This window comes from Brachycentrus maculatus, unplaced genomic scaffold (genome assembly GCF_059751285.1).
Source record: "Brachycentrus maculatus isolate JH-2025_06_01 unplaced genomic scaffold, ASM5975128v1 h1tg000218l, whole genome shotgun sequence".
Taxonomy (NCBI): Eukaryota; Metazoa; Arthropoda; class Insecta; order Trichoptera; family Brachycentridae; genus Brachycentrus; species Brachycentrus maculatus.
In genome coordinates this window covers 322,056-340,147 of record NW_028280969.1, presented here as the reverse complement: position 1 = coordinate 340,147, position 18,092 = coordinate 322,056, and the positions used below count along the sequence as shown (strand labels likewise).

Here is an 18,092-nt window from a genome sequence, read left to right as displayed (position 1 = left end):
TTTTATATTTTTTAGATATTCGACTATATTTGTAGGAAGCGTTAGAAACGCAATGGTTTGCCAAAAACTGAAAGGACTAATAAATTCGATAAAAGTGTTTTTCCCAAGGCATAACCAATAAATATGTAAGTATACGAAAACATCAGATAATAACGTGATATTTCGGGTGTAAAGGAATATTTGAGATATGCTTTTGTAAGCAATTCTGTTCAATTCATTGGGCTGGAAAATGTTTTTTGTTGTCAATATGATTATAGATAAAAAAAATCAATTACGATATTTTGTTTGCTTTACTAAATACATACATTACTTACGATCCTAGATATTTAAAGCAAAAATAAAGATTTATTTCAAACTACAAGACACAAAAATAACAAACTTAATTTAAATGTATATATGTAGAACCACAACATCCAAAACACAGAAACACATCGAACAAAACCTAACACATCGCTCACTCCTTTCAACAACGTCATTTATCAAAAATTGTCAATTATCAGTTGTGTTTTCGGAATGCCCAGAAAATGTACTATATCCCGGCAAAAGCGGCATATTTTTAACTTAATATTTACCCGCTACAGGGCAGAAAGTGTTGTTTTTGCACTTTGAAGAAAAGGTATTGTTTAATTTTATTTTTCAATTTACTAAATATTTTTCAAATGGGGAAAAAAATTCAGGTTTTACCTAAAAAGATCTGTTGCACAGTCAAAAGTTGAATAAGTGGCTTGATATTTATTTTTAATACATTGTATTATATTTTTAAACTTTAAAAACGATCTCCCGAAAAATTAAGTTTTTTGATATTTGACGTTGTTGAAAGGAGTAAGCAACGTATCTCTTTTGGCCAAAAGAACCTATAATAAAAGTGTAAAACCTTCCTTCATTATTCGTAAAGTCATTTAATAACGAAAGTAAGTATAAATGAGCTATTTATATATGGATAATAATAGAACTGGTCACTGGTCAAATAAAAATCATGTGAAAAAAAATTACATACATCTTGTTTTATTCTTTATAATTTACTATTATAAAATGTATCCTCAAACATTTGTTTTATAAATGAGTGCTTTTTCTTTTTTTCCATTTAACCAGACTGGGCCATAGAGACGCGTCGTTTAATTAAGCTAAATCAAGCTATAAATGAAAATATATTATATCTTTCGTTAAGATTTAATAAAATATAAGAAAAACAAAACACGATAAATTGTGACAGGTAATAAATACAACCAATCTGAACAACATTGAGATTAGATTAAAATGAAGATTTAAAAAAAAATGTTGCCAAGTGATTTTTCAAATATCTGATATTGACATAAGCGTTATCTTTGTTTTTAAATATATAAAATGGCGGTAGATATATGGTTAGACATAATATAAAGATAAATGGTTGTTTTAGAATCCCCCGTAACAGAGCGGTTATGATCTCAAAGTCTCAGATTTGATTCGCTAATGAGTCAATTTATACCTCAATGTAATTATGGTGGCCTGTAATTGTCGCAAGCGTAAAACTGGACGATTAACTACTATATGAGGAATATTATTTTCAAAATCACCATTAAAACTATATGGCATAATTAAATACGAAATAGTAAAAAATAATACAGGTAGAAGTCGAGGAATGTTCAGTTGAAAAAATAACGATTCAAACCCGTTTTTTTCACATAAGTACTGTATAAGTATTCTAATCTTTCTCATATAAATTATTATTGCAAAATACTGAAATAAAAATACATATTGCTCCTCCTTTCAACAACGTCATATATCAAAAATCGTCAATTTTCAGTTGTGTACGTTTTCGGAATGCCCGGAAAATGTACTACATCCCAGCAAAAGTGGCATATTTTTAACTTAATATTCGAGAGGTAGAAACGTTAATTACAAAAAAAAAAAACGTTTCTTCCTCTCTAATTAAGTAGATACTTGTGTTTAGAGAGGGAGTTCGTTTTACAATTTTTATTTTATTTTTATAAACAGTGTAAATTATAAATAAAATAAAAAAATATTCATTGGTATGGTGTCTAGGTTGGGGAGAGTCTTTTATGTTTTTTAAATTTAGTTTTAAAGGTTTGATAATTTTTTTATAGATTTTAAGTTTTCCGGAAGTTTATTATATCTTCATTTTTAATTCTGTCACACAACGATTTTCCACACATTAATAAAAATTGTATCCAACTATTGACCCAACATGGTTTTCATTATAAACGCAAATCGTTAGGAGCGTTGCATTATGACATATAAACTTGGATAGATATGTGACCTAGTATAAGCAGCGATTTGACATTGCATGACATCGTTAGAAGTTGACTAAGTAATATTTTAATTATCTATGTATCATATGTATGAAAAATCTAAGTAAAGGACGTCCCAAGTGCGAACATCTGTCGTGTAGGGAGATAACTAAAAATCAAGAAATGGGAAAAATCACAGAGTGAGATCGGAAACCGACTGACTGCTTAAAATAATCAGGGTCAGTTGTTAAAATTCCGATATTTAGTTGACATTTCTATCCTCACCCGATTGGATTAATGCAGAGTTGATTATTTCAAAATTAAACACTTGTATAGTACCACTTATTGAGTTTTATTTCATGACTAGTTTCAAAAACTACAGATGTTTTCATCAACTTTACTTACTTACTTATAACCCTTATCCACACCCAATGGTGCATAGGGCACTGCATCGAATTGACGCAGTGTTATCTTGATCATTACTTACATGAAGGCAAGGTGATCACTCTTGCGCATCAGGAACCAGTCCAGGGTAATATTAAATAAATATTACAATGTAAAATGACTAATATTTATTTTCACCCCCCCTGGGAATCGAACCCGGGACCTCCAGCACGGCAGCTAAACACGCTGACCATTACACCACGGAGGCGGACATCAACAGGTGATTGCAAAAACTTTTTATTTAATGTTCGGGCATATATACAGGTCGGCGGGGAGGGATTAAGGGCCTGGACATTATTTAATGAGAACATAGACAATAATGGTGATGTATTATTATTATTATCAGAATACATATTTTTATGTATTTCTAAAGTTTCTAAATTGTTCATGACTTGACCTGTGTATGTGAGTGTAATCATTTGACTGTATGTGAGTCAAATGAGTGGTTAGTTTCCAGTATATGATTCGCGAACTCTGAAAAATAATTATTAGTAAGTTCACGGCGACGTTCTTTGATTCTAATTTTTAGATTCCTCGCAATTTGGCCAATAATTAACATGTCACTCAAGTAAATGTTTTTTTTAAATTATTTATTTGGCAGTCACCCAGTGAAAGGATGTTTCTGCCAGTGTCAAGTATTATTTTGATTAACAAACAAAAAAATTATAGAAAATAATAATAACAATTCATACAAAATTTCATGGTTTAAATGCGTTTAAAGTAATTGTTAAATCAATAAATAATATAATGCAGAGTTATCGTCTACAAAGAAAAGTTTACGAATCCTGCATACTGCTAGTAAACACATATCGCTCACTCCTTTCAAGAACGTCATAAATCAAAAAACTTGATTTTTCAGGAGAACGTTTTTAAAGTTTAAAAATATAATACAATGTATTAAAAATAAATATCAAGCCACTTATTGAACTTTTTACTTTGCAACACATCTTTTTAAGTAAAACCTGAAGGTTTTTTCTCCATTTGAAAAATATCAAGTATATTTAAAAAAATAATTAAACAATACCTTTCCTTCAAAATGCAAAAACAACACTTTCTGCCCTGTAGCCGGTAAATATTAAGTTAAAAATATGCCTCTTTTGTTGGGATATATATACATTTTCTGGGCATTCCGAAAACATGCACAACTGAAAATTGACGATTTTTGATTTATGACGTTCTTGAAAGGAATGAGCGATATGCACTAGAGACTATGGCTCTGACAAAGAGAAATGCAGAGAAGCTCAAGTGCACACAGCGATCCATGGAAAGTTCCGTGCTTAGTTTTAGCCTGAGAGATAAAATAAAAAATGAAGTTACCAGGAAAAGAACCAAAGTAGAGAATATCATGGATCGCGTAGCAAAACTAAAATGGCCATGAGCGGGACATGTTGCAAGACAGGACCCCAGATGAACCCCAAAAATTTTACGATGGAGAACCTTGGGAGAAGAAAAGAAATGTCGGAAGACCTCAAAAGAGATGGTCTGACGACATAGTCGATTTGGCGGTGGAAACTAGCTGCAAGCAGCAGCCAATCGGAGAAAGTGGAAATAAGGGGATGAGGCCTATATCCAGCAGTGGAACTCAGAGGGCTCATGATGAAGAAGTGACACCTGTTGGCTACACCGCAGAGCAAGTCAAGAAATAAGACTTTAAAGACGTGTTTTTTTGGTATATGAAGTTAAAGGTAACCGAAATGCACAAAAAGAGGACTCACGTAGAAGAAGAGTTATCGTAAATAAAATATAGAAAAGTGAAAAGCCTGCTTCGTGAAACACAAATATCATGTAATTAGCTTTGTCTTTTTACTATTTACTAGCTAAAACAAGTCAACAAAACTCGATTAATATGACCTTTACAATTGGTTTATGCGGTATGAAATGGGCGGACATTGTCCTGTTATCTCACTGTAAACACTATTCAATGTCATATCGTATGTGTTACATAAGTACAAATTATTTACTATAGTCGGATGAGCGACAATTCATTAGTCGTTTGGTCAAAGATTCATGATAATCGATAAAATATATATGACAGGTTTGACTAGCTCGTAATAAATAGTAATCACCGCGATAACGTCTCACTTGGCTTATCGCGTTTACTTAATCTATGCTAGACTTCAAAGTTGTAGCACTTAAAAAGACAATATTTTATTAAACTTTATAAAATTAATTAACTTTGTTTTCACCACTTTTTTTATAAATACAATTTAACCTACTGGTTTCGACAAGAATCTTGTCATCATCAGGGTTTATTTAAATTCTAAAACATTAAAATACTCTCAACAAAAACTTCCACACTCCGTAAAAATCCTAAATGTTATTTTTACTGTTCATTGCAAAGAATATGGCTATGCAATGAATAATAAAAATAACATTTAGGATTTTTACGGAGTGCGTGGAAGTTTTTGGTGAGAGTATATTAATGTTTTTAATGTTTTAGAATTAAAATAAACCCTGATGATGACAAGGTTCTTGTCGAAACCGGTAGGTTAAATTGTATTCATGAAAAAAGTGATGAAAACAAAGTTAATTAATTTTATAAAGTTTATAAAATGTGCCACAAAGTATCTGCGGAAAACATTCAAGAAAAGATAGTATTTTATTCTAGCATGTCGAAAAACGATAGTATTAATATTATTTTTTGACATCTCAACATAGATGAAAAAGAAAATGGAAGTCTGGGCATTAACGGGGCTTACGACCGTCATAGGCAGGTTCAAGTGATTACTTTACACACGTGTAACATTCACCAATTATTTAATTCAAGAAAAAATTATTTTCAATTGGTCTGGGTGTTTGTGACGTATTTTTCACATTTACCTTCCCTATCCTAACTATCCTACCCGCAGACAAGCATCTAAGATAGACGCTTTACGGGTTATTCCTTTTTAAAAAATCTACACATGATTGACAACCACACTACTCAAATTCTTGGAAGTTCTATATAGATCTAATTAGGAAACATTGTACAAGTATCACTCGAACTTCACTAGAGACATCTATCATATGTTGAGATGTCAAAAAATAATATGAAAAATAACTCCTATAATTGGAGATAATCCAGATTTGTGAACAAGTATTTGGACACACTCAAAATGTTGTATATTGGAGTATAACAAGACATATTAAAGTGACATTAAATGAAATGAAACACTTTCACTTCTCAGGGTTTTGAACTAAACCAAGTTAACACGGTACAAGTAAAATATCTTAACAATTGTCTTCGTGTCATGTTTTTTAATGGGTATACTAAACAATCCAATTATGTGATGTTATGTCAATTGACCGACATGCGACAGGTTTATTAACCCCCGCTAACTGATATCTATCATGTGTTATGTGTAGCCCACGCATGTGATTCAATCATGACCACTATCAGCAAGGTCAACATTACTTGTATTTGGAGAAAAACACATGTTTATTTATTTTTTTAATTTTCTGAAAATAAGTATCGATAAATGGTCTCAATGTTTATTTATTGAACGGCTAAAGCCTTTGACATAATACATATATACAGTATCTAATATAAAAATACACTAATAGAGAAACAAAAAGTCTTAAACATAAAGTAATAATAAAATAACAAATAGTAAGCACTGGTAAATACACGTCTCCTTCACACACTTTCAGCGAGCAGCGAGAGAGAGTGAAACACGACGTTTAAATTTATCCATTATAACATGGAGAAGAAATGCTGAGAAAGTACAGACTTCAAGGTGGATAACAATATATTAAATAAATCTATACTATCAAAAGTATTGGCTAACATGTGAAGCCGCGGAATCGGAGAGAACATGGCATAGTTTGCATTATGTACAAATACTGCGAATACAGATTTTTGCCTAGTACCTCTTCGACGCACGTATGTAATATGTGCAACATTTTGAGTGTGTCCTAATACATTTTTACATATCTTGGATTGTCTCCGCTTAGGAGCTATTTTATATATATATTTTTGACATTTCAACATGGATGAAGAAGAATATGCAAGTCTGGGTATTTACAGGGCTTACGACCGTTCTATTATTGGAGATAATCCAGATTTGGGTAAAGTATTTGGACACATTCAAAATGTAATTATGTTTTACTTATAATAATTTGGTTCAACCTTTGTCAGAGACAGAATAATGATTTGGCCCCAGACCTAGAAATGGCTGCCCATGCCTGATCTTCTTCAAACCGTCATCCGCACCCGATGGTGCATAGGGCACTGCATCATATAAACGCAGTGTTGTCTTGATTGTTGTTAACACATGAATGCAAGGTGATCAGCCCTCCACTTCAAGTACCAGTCCAGGGCAATATTGAATACATATCTGAGTGAAAAAACCTGATCTAGACTAATAAAAATGATAAATACTGAATGTACCTACATTTCTTTCTTTGTCGATTTTGTATTTTTTTCTACTACCTGAATTTTTCCTTATCCAAACTACATTCATCCCCAATTCGTCCGGATAATCGATGTTCTACTATATTCGTATTTTTTGTGCTCAGTATTGGTCCCCTAGAGGGTATGCTATGGGACCAATCAGAATACTGAGGTCCTTTGTCGGGATTGGAGGTAGACTAGCATATTAAGGCCCATTCTTCATTAAGTCGCAACTTAGTTTTTTTTTAAATCCAGGTAAGTCATTCGACTTAACGGTTTTTGCCAATACACCCACGATATAAGAGTGGATTTTCAGGTTGAATTTTAAATAATGTTTTCTACCATTGAGTGAAAGTAAAAAACACGAATATATCATAATTCGTTGTTTGCAAAATGGGAATATCAAATATTTTAGTAGGGTTTATTGAAATATATAGATTTAGTAGCAGAAGGAACAAACACAGAATTTATTAATAAATAATAGCGTGCTGTGTTCTATAAATATCGATAATTCATGCATTTGTGCATGCAAAGTTAAAAGGCGTTTATACTGTTCAGATATTTTGTTTTCAAATATGCATTAGTAACTTATTCGTACAGTATTTTACCCCATACTTTTTATTCGAACAAAGAAAAAAAAATCACCGATCAAGATCACCGATCCGATGAAAGATGGACATAGGGCGTTTGTCCACTACACGGAATTACATGGAATTTTACCGTCCGGCACGTCAGTTAGCGTTTTAAAACGATGATTGGCTTGGATTGGCTTGTGCTTTTTTCCATCTTTCTTCGGATCGGTGCGTGAACACGTTGCGCGTAAATTCGATCACGCTAAACTGTCGTAGTCGTTTTCATTTCAAAACCGGACTGCCGGACGGTAAAATTCTGGGTAGTGGACAAGCGCCCATAAGCACATACCAATCCAAGCCAATCCTCCTTTTATACGCTAACTGACGTGCCGAACGGTTAAATTCCTTGTAATTCCGTGTAGTGCACAAACGCCCTTACTGGTGAGTTCCGAAATCGATAGTGTCTGAACACATTCGCGAACTTTCGCGAAATATTTCCTTAGACATTCAATGCCAGAGGCGGAATTCCTAACAACTTTTGGTAAATACGAGACACAAATCTTTAATATTAAAATTCTCAGAAGTTTGCATATACTCCTACCAATTTGTTCAAATACACTAAAAATGGGAATAAACACATTAATATTATTTTTTGACATCTCATCAAAGATGAAGAAGAATATGGAAGTCTAGGCATTTACGGGGCTGACGACCGTCATAGGCTAGTTCAAGTGATCACTTTACACACGTGTAACATTCACCAATTCTACCCATTATTGACAACCCCACTACTCAAATTTTAGTTTTTTTCAAATTACCTAACGTCCAAGTGAATCTAGCTACGGCTTATGCAACACCGTCTATCATGTCCCCACTCAGGCTTCAACTTTATAAGTTTCATAGCGTATGCCTACTTGTGAGTGGATGTACTCTTTATGTTTAATGTTACTATAATTTCATGTAATTCATGAGTGAAAATTCTAGGCAAAAACACTCGCTTCTCAAATTCTATGAAGTTCTATATATATATTTGAACCAATTTTGAAACATTATTCTTGAATCACTAGAACTTCACTTGAGACATCTACTGGTGAGATAAAAAGAAGCTTTTTAGTGAACACATTTTTACAGAAACACTTATATTGGTATGAGAATCCGAATCCTGGATTATAATCACACACATGAGAAACGCCAGAAAATATCATTTTTATTATTTAAGCTTATAATTTGACCAGATAATTTATTTACATGTTTTTACACATTTATGTGAACAAGTATTTGGACACACTCAAAATGTTGTAAACACATTAAATTTAGTATATGTATACGAGAGTGAAATGAGGAAATAATTAGTTTTATATCACCACACCCTTCTTTAATTTGAAAAATCGACCTTTTGGCAAGGTTGACATATTGCTGGTGTGCATTTTAGATAACGTTATAACTGGACAGGTTGATATTTGACGTAATCAAATACTCAATCAATATTTGCATTTTTAATTAGATTTACGTCATTCTTCCTTAAAACGTAATCACGTAATTAAAAGGTAAACTATGAAATGTAACGACATCAATCATTCGTCAACAAAACTTGGATATTTGAACCAAAAACATTTCGTTAATTAATTAAAAAATAACATCTCAACACATCGGCTGTCCAAACTCAAAACACAGTAAGGGACATTTTTTTGTAGTAGTTTTTTTTTTGCATTTTGGACTAAGTAGAATCTACTTAGTCCAAAAATGCAAAAAAACGTACTACAAAAAAAAATGTGCCTTACTGTGTTTTAAATTTGGACAGCCGACATGTAGTTGAAGAAGAATACGGAAGTGTAGGCATTTACAGGGCTTACGATCTGTTTTAGGCTGGTTAAGTGATCACTTTGCTCACGAGTAACATTTAGTATTCTACCCATAATTGACAACTAGTTTGCATACCCGTACTGTTAATTATAGCATTTTTTTAGGAATAACTAAACGTCCAAGTGATTGAAATCTAGCTACGGCTTATGCAGCACCGCTTATCATGGCTTATTTAGCTTATTTAGGCTCAAACTTCAAATAGTTCTGTCTATTCCCAAGTGTGAGTGGATTTATCCCTAATGATTAATAAGTTACTATAATATCACGAGTGGAATTACCTTTTATGATTGAATTTACTATAATTCATGAGTGATAAATTCTAGGCTTAAACTTTAATTATTGCAAGTAATATACTGTGTTTATATACAAATACACGGTTTTAAAATAAATTAAAACTAGTAAAATACTAACACTGAATTAAATACTCTATAACTTATCAATTATTCTAGAAATATTGTCATTATGGACATTATTTCATATGTATGTAAGTGGACTCTTCACCCGATTGCACGTGGGAGCATGGCGAATTAAGTACAAAAATAATGTAAGTTCAAATTATTCATTAACACCAATTGAATATCGTAGCATAAAGAATAGGATTCCTTTAAAATGTGTCGGTTTGTAGTCCGTGGTTAGTGTCGCGGACACTTGAGTCAGAGTTTCTCGGTTCGAGCCCACTCTACCACAATTTGATACCTATTTCTAATAATGAGCCGCTTAGGCTCATAGAAATAGTATGAAATTGAAGTATTTTTGTAATTAATAAAAATTAATTTATCTTTTTAAAAAATAAGTAAACAAAATACAATAATATCAATTGTGAGTTCGTGGTTTTAAGTAGATTGATTACATTTTAGATCAAGTAAAGATTATTTAAAAAAAAACATGGACGAAACTGTCAAATTATTTTACATATTTGGCGGAACTTATACAGTATACGAGTGTGTACTTTATTTAAAAAAAAATTAAAATAATTTGTAAATATAGTTTCAATTATTGCATATCTTATAACAATGAAGTATTATATGCTGAGATTATAATAATTCAAATGGTTTCATTGAAAAGTTGTTAGATTTGACTGGACGTCGGCGCATCCCTCTGCGCATCTGTCACCTGTCGACTAATGATGAAATCGGCTTACCTTATTTAGGCCGGGATTTTTGAGGTGATCCAGGCCGGTTCTTGTGGAGTTGCTCCCCGAGTCGCCATGCCCGGATAATCCGATCTTGTCACGGTCCATATTCACTGCGCGCGTGTCAGTATTCTCGAGAGAACTATTTATCGGGGAGTGATTATGCCCCTTTATATGCGGAGAAAGCCCCCTCGTCTCGCTGTTAATCGGCCGGAAGTGGCCGTTGCACTGACAGGCGGTGGTGCCACCACAACAGCGCTGGGCCGCGCCTGCGCGCTGGCCACTTTCCCTGGCGGAAACACACGATTAGAACTTCGGGAAAACTCGGCTCGTGGAAAAAGCCCGGGAAATAATACTGTGAGCTTTGAGATACATGCGTAAGTACCTACCTTTAATATTTGTAACATTTATTTTAACATACTATTTGTTATGTTGCCAAAATATAGTAAGTTAGTTCCCAGTTTTAAAAACAATGTTGTACAGTTAGACCTCGCTTAACGCTAGGAATTAATAACATATAGTATAAGTGAAATAGCGTTGAACGAGGTCTGCACTTTAATTTTTCTTTCTGAACAAGTACTGTTACACGATTCGATAGATTCCGATACTACCAATCTGATAACCCGATACTCAATCCGCGTTACCCAGGCTAATACAAAATTAAAGTTTTGTATTTTTATAGCTGTTTAATGAAATAGGAAAGCATGTCTTATTACAAGCATTATTCCTTTGAAATAATTAAAATAATAGTTGCCCAATCCATAAACCGTATTTGTATAACTTTTAAGAAACGACTGAGACATTACTATCTATCATCAGAATCCTAACTATCCATCAAAACTCATTCCTTGGTTTTTCCTCTACCTCCTTCCCTAAACTCCCTTCTTCCTTTGCCTTCCTTGTTATCATCAATTTGCAATTTTCACAAATATTTAATATAAAGTAGTTGCTTCATTAATACTGCGGTAAATTGTAATTTATTATTTTTCTTTCTCATTTAGGTATACTTTATGTTCAAGTACTATCTAACCTCTGATTGCAAACAGCTATATAAGGTATCAAACGTTTTGACCAATATCACTAGTCTGTTTTTGATTGATTGGAAGATATTGCTTTTTAGCAATAAGCCAATGTAGTTTTTTTTCTGTACATGAAGTTGAAATAAATAAAAATAATAAATGTTTATATCTTGAATGTTTTTCACAGATACTTTGTGGCACAATTTACAAAATAAAACAACTTTGTTTTAACCACTTTTTATTGGTATACCAAATCTAACAACTTTTCAATACCAATAAATGTCCAACCGGTTTCGACAAGAATCTTGTCATCATCAGGGTAAATGTACTAAATTTTTAATTAATGTTTTACTTAATAGGTAAATACTACTATTTCTTAAAATAGTAAATACTTATTAATAAGTAAATATTAATAAATATGAATAAGTAAATACTTATACGTAAATATTAATAAGTATATACTTATTAATAAGTAGACATTAATAAATATTAATAAATTCTTATTAATAAGTAAATACCACTATTTCTTAAAATCTACTGTGACACGTGTTTCGGTGCATTCCGCATCATTTTCAAACCTACGGTGTTTAAAAATGATGCGGAATGCATCGAAACACGTGTCACAGTACATTTAAATAAATAGTGGTATTTACTATGTAAAACATTAATTAAAAATGGATAGATTTTATCACAAAGTGACTGCCGAATCAATAAATGAAATTTATGTACTAAATTCTAAAACATTGAAATACTCATGGTTAATTACCCTTCCCTTACGATACCAAAAACTTCCACGCACTCCGTACACCATATGAAAATATGATTTTAAAATTATGATATAAAATATGATATAGATTCTTGTAAATAAAATGTGGTTAAAACAAAGTCGTTTTTTTTATAAAAACATATATTTATGTTTTGAATATTGAAAGCATTAACTTTGTGGATCATATTGATATATTATTTCGAGAAATAAAAATACTTTGTGTTCTGATCCACTTACATTTTTATTAACCAACTAGTTTCGGCAACAACCTGTTGCCCTCTTCAGGGTAACATTTATTACAATGTGAGTGGATCAGAACACAAAGTATTTTTGTTTCTCGAAATAACATATATTTAACTTAATATTTTTATCGGATGATTAAATCGAAAATAAATTGCGATGTCATTGACTTGTAATCATTACAGCGTTATCAGATCTGTGATAAATCCTTAATATGTTTTTGTTTTTATCAATTGTTTTGATTTTTCATTCGATAAGAGTTAATTACTATTATTTCAGTTTATTGAAATTGCGGTTGACAGGTCATAAATCGATAATAACAAACAAATCGACCACATCCTTTGCATCGACCACGAAAAGATTTAGCCGCTTTTGCATTTAAATGATTTATCACATCCTGCGGTTGTGTTCGAACAATATTATGATATATTATTTTAAATGCTGGCAATAACCGTTTTAGAAACCCTATCATTCACCTATATTAAGTAACCGAATGTATACGACTAACTCTTTATTTCATTATAATGCTATAAATGTAGTTATATATTACAATACTTATGCAATAAACGACCATTAGCTAAATTGGATGCGAAAATAAAGCTAATGACAGCAATTTCATAACTTAAAAACCATACCATGGTTTTAAGTTAGTTTACTAAGGTAGGTTACCTTACATAATTAATTAAAAATAATCTTCTAAAATACGTAATATTATAATAGTTTCCCATACACGAGTACCTATGTACGAGAATATATAAGTAAAAATGTGAATGTTCGTTTGGTCTTGCCTTCATCAGATTAAAAATCAAGTCAACATTAAATCGATTTAATGTAGTTCCCTATGCACCGTTGGTCGGAAGAATTTTCATAAATAATGTCAATTATAATTCATTTTTGAGATTTAAATAAAACTCAATTTGTATTTTCACCTGTTGATGAACGTTTGTAGTTTTCAAAATTAGTCGTATTTACATTAATAAACTCAAAAAAGATTTATACGTGTTTTTTTTTTCAAATATTTAAATCTTCATATTATTCCACAAATTTAATGCAAAATTAATAAAAAATTTGACATACCTCAATTTTATTTAATTTACCAAATGTGTACAATTATTTACACTGTAAATGTAGTAATTACAAATACGCAGTTATATTACTACGTTACACAATTTAATTATTGTTATTTATTTGAGTTACACATAAATCATTTTCAATTTAGGATGAGATTGCTAATACTGAGTAATATGTAATTTACTTTTGAAATACTAATGGATACGAACATTCTCAGATATATCTATTAAAACTAACATAACCCTGAAATGGACGCATTGAATCTAATAAAACATTATTGTTTTTTTTTAAATAATTTTAACAGACATTTATTAAATAAAGAAATATTTTATTATAGTTCTGTATTGCATGATATATCAATTTAGGAGTTTGAAATAAACACAAAATTACAAAAAGTAGAAATACTAATGGCAAAATATGGTCCGCCTCCGTAGTGTAATGGTCAGCCCGCTCGGCTACCGTTCTGGAGGTCCCGGGTTCGATTCCCAAGGGGGGTAAAATAAATATAAGTGATTTTTTCACTGTCATATTTATTCAATATAACCCTTGACTGGTACCTGAAGCGGAGGGCTGATCACCTTTCCTTCATGTGTAAACGATCAAGATAACACTGCTTTTATATGATGTAGTGCCCTATGCACCATTGGGGTGCGGACAAGGGTTTTATTATTTTAAAATAAGGTAATAATCCAAGGCTGAGGTAAGCATATCGATGTGTACATATTTGGTAAATCTTCATAATAATATCCTTCAAACCCTTATACAAAAAATATAATTTTCTGAGGTTTAAAGTTTCTTTAAATTTTACAACCTACCGGGAACAGCCTGACTTATATTTTTTGGCACTTAAAAGGTTAGTATGAAATTTTTAGAATGTATTTCTTTTAGATGAGAGTTGCATTTATAATTTACCTTGTTTATTAAGTACATGATTTATAGATCAATCAGTGGATTTTCGTTTCTTCTAGCTAAAAAGGTTAAAAGGTTTGTTAAGATGGTGTAGACATGTGGGAACGAATGAGAGAATAAAGAACAGTACAAAAAAGCAGAAGAAGACCGAGGAAATCTTAATGTGATCAAGTAATTCAAATAATTGATCATGGTTATCAATTCCACATTCAATGAGTAGAAGAGTCAAAGATTGAATGCAATGACACAGTGGTGTTGCGTTATATTTTCTCTACCTACCTCTGCGGGGAAGCTGCATGATAATTGGAAACATGAAATGTTTTGAATTGAAAACCGTTTTTTTTAATCTCTCGAATCCCACAGATAATCTCAAATAAATATAAACAGAATGTCACAGATAACACCTCAAATATATGTAAAAAAAATCGAACGAGTAAATAAATAAGTGTAACATTGTTTTAAAATCACTATAGTGATTTTAAAACAAAGTAACACTTTAATTATAAATTGGAAAATAACAAAGTTAGTGCTTCAAATATAAATTATAAAATAGAGTAACTACATATTTTTTTACAATATATAGCACCAACGGGTGCGATGTATTAAATTAATTTTGCTAAAATGATGGAAAATCATCTTCTATTACAATTCTAGATTCATGAATAAGAGCGTCGCAAGATTTGGGGAGGTTATCCCGTAAAGAAAAACAAGACCAAATAATGTGTATCTAAAAAATACGCTGCGCTCAATTCAGGGTTAATGTACTTGTAATACAATGACTACTGTAATACGTGTAGGTTAATTAATAATGACAGCAGAGAGTGTATGTATGTATGTATAATATATAGGTGTCCTTAAACGATTTTCGATGACTTTCAATTCCTAATAATTATGTAAACTTATTATAGATATTTATTACGTAAGCTTGCCTCAATAATAATTATTCTATTTTCGAAATTATTATATTGCGTATTCTGGCCCTTATCCAGACCCGCTTGTGCATAGGGCACTGATTTGTATCGAAACGGTATTACTCTATCGCTTATTATATAAAGGCAAGATTATAATTAATGTTCGCAAAGACTATATAAGAATGTTATATAAGAAATATAAGAATGTTTGCAAAGACAGATTGGTGTGGCGTTCTATTCTCTCTGCCTAAATCTGTTAGTTAATTAGTCAGTTCAAGATTATAAAATCGTGGTGTTGTTAAAGGGCTACTCGCAAACAAAGAATTCAGTACGCGACCGTCTGTGCGAAGGGCCACACGTTCATGCACTTTTTTTAAACTCTCTACTTTTGAAAACTTTTTTTCTTTTTAAAACCGTATATGTATTTGTTTCGAAGAAAATCTAATTTTTTCAATTAAAAAACGGTGATTTAGGCAAAAACTTTAATTACGTTAAGATTTACCTAGGTTTCAAAAATTACGTTGCGGGCCATCGATTATTCCGCCTCGCCTTAAGTTTGTAAAAAGTGCCTTATATTTAATAAAAAGTTTGTAATATTTATAAAAAAAAACAATAAAATTTAATTAAGCTGATATTTTTTAACCGTTATTAAGTGTATGTACGATTTTATATATTTTTTTAAATTTCTTAAATCTCGTTATTTCATTTCTGTGCCCGTACTATGGACGAAGTATACTCTCAATGTTGCACTAGGTACAAAAAATCACGCATTGAACATAATTATATCACATTCAACCTTACATGATGTGTCAAGTTCACACATTCCCCTTATCTGGAATAATATGTACAACTACATTCATATTTACTCGTATTTATCCATATATGGAGCACTTAACTAACGTAAATATTTATGTACATTCAGTGAAAATATAAGTGTACTTCTCTTCAGACAAAATATATTTTCCATATTATTTTTTGACATCTCATCAAAGGCTGGTTTAAGACGGGCTGACGACCGTCATAGGCTGGTTTAAGTGATCACTTTACACACGTGTAACATTCACCAATTCTACCCACTATTGATAACCGCAATTTTTTTTGCTTAAAACACCGTTTTTGTATTGTATGTTTTTCATCGAAATAAATATATGGTTTTGGAAAGAAAAGAGTTATTGATGGCAAGGGATTAATAAAAAGTATATAAAAACATTTTTTTAATATATGTACATATATTCTAAATAAAAATTAAATTCCGATATATTTTCTAAAAATAATTGTGCGTGAAGACACGTCTGGCCCCTAGCGCGGCCGATCGCTTAATAAATTCGATTTTTGTGAATACCCCCTTGATAGGTCACAATAGACATAATATGGTCTCAGTGACATAAGGGATGCAAGATCCCTTGAACTCACAAACAAAAATACCCCATAATGAAATTGTTACAGGATGCATAACTTAGTTAAATTCAAATTAAATAAATACATATACAAACATTACTCACACATTTAGAAATTATGTTTTACGAAACTTACGGTCGAATTTCTGTTTCATAATATTATGGTTCATATATTTCTTTTACGACAACCGCTGAATAAAACATCGGTCTTAATTGGAATGCAAAATGATTCATCAATTCATAAATTTGGTTATAAAATTTATTGGCGTTCACTGAAATCTTAGGTATGCTAAATGTACACTATTGTAATTTAAATTATACCATTCTAACGCAATACTATTTCTACCAGTATGTATGTAAAACGATATTTCAATGGGGTATTTTCACGATTATTTTTATCGGGAAATAAATTAATTAAAAAAAAATAAAAAGCTAATCGGTACTATTACTATAGAAATGTATAAAGATCTAAAGGAGATAATACATATGACGTGTGAAACTTTCAACATATCGAATGGCGCAAATATGAACAAATTGAATCGTCATTAGGTGTAACTTGTTAAAAAAAACTTGGTAAAGCTGTTTCCATAATAAATATGATAATGGGATTTACATACCCACGGCGGGTATTTAGATATAAATAATAAAGTAATGTTTTAAAATAAGTTTTTTATTTGGATTTATTTTGATCCTATTTTTATAGAACGGACTTTCGGCTGACAGACAGTCCGTCCGTTATATTGAGGTTTTACTGTACTTCCATGTTCTTATTCATCTATGTTTAGATGTTTAAATGTAAAAGGTTTTCATTTATGTATTAAATGTCAAATCAAACACTGGTTTTTTGAGTCTTCTAAGTTATATCTTACTGTTAAAAACATATATATTTTTTTACAATTGTTTCGCCTAGTTATGGCTTTTTCAAACGAATGTCATTCGTTTGAAAATGCCAATGCGTTTGAAAGTTAGTAGACTAAAAAATTCAGCGTTTGATTTAACATTTAATACATAAATTAAAATGGAGTTCTACAAATTAAACGCCAAATCTGTAAATAAAAGGTTTTCATTTATCATACTTTGTTTGCACTTCTATTATTTTTTTCTATCACGAGTTACTCATTGCCATTTCGCAATGTCAGGCCACCGGCTTCGTATGTATAAAAATACA

General features: G+C 31.3%; 1 protein-coding gene across 3 annotated transcripts in view; it reads right to left on the bottom strand.

Annotated features, from left to right (window-relative positions):
* Positions 1–18,092, bottom strand: part of LOC148306940 (NADP-dependent malic enzyme-like) — a 66,992-nt gene that overhangs the window by 32,526 nt on the left and 16,374 nt on the right. For all 3 annotated transcript variants that reach the window (XM_088264169.1, XM_088264171.1, XM_088264170.1), the window contains exon 3: positions 10,621–10,900. In XM_088264169.1, the coding sequence (XP_088120295.1) occupies positions 10,621–10,900 (280 nt within the window). The remainder of the gene's footprint in view (positions 1–10,620; positions 10,901–18,092) is intronic.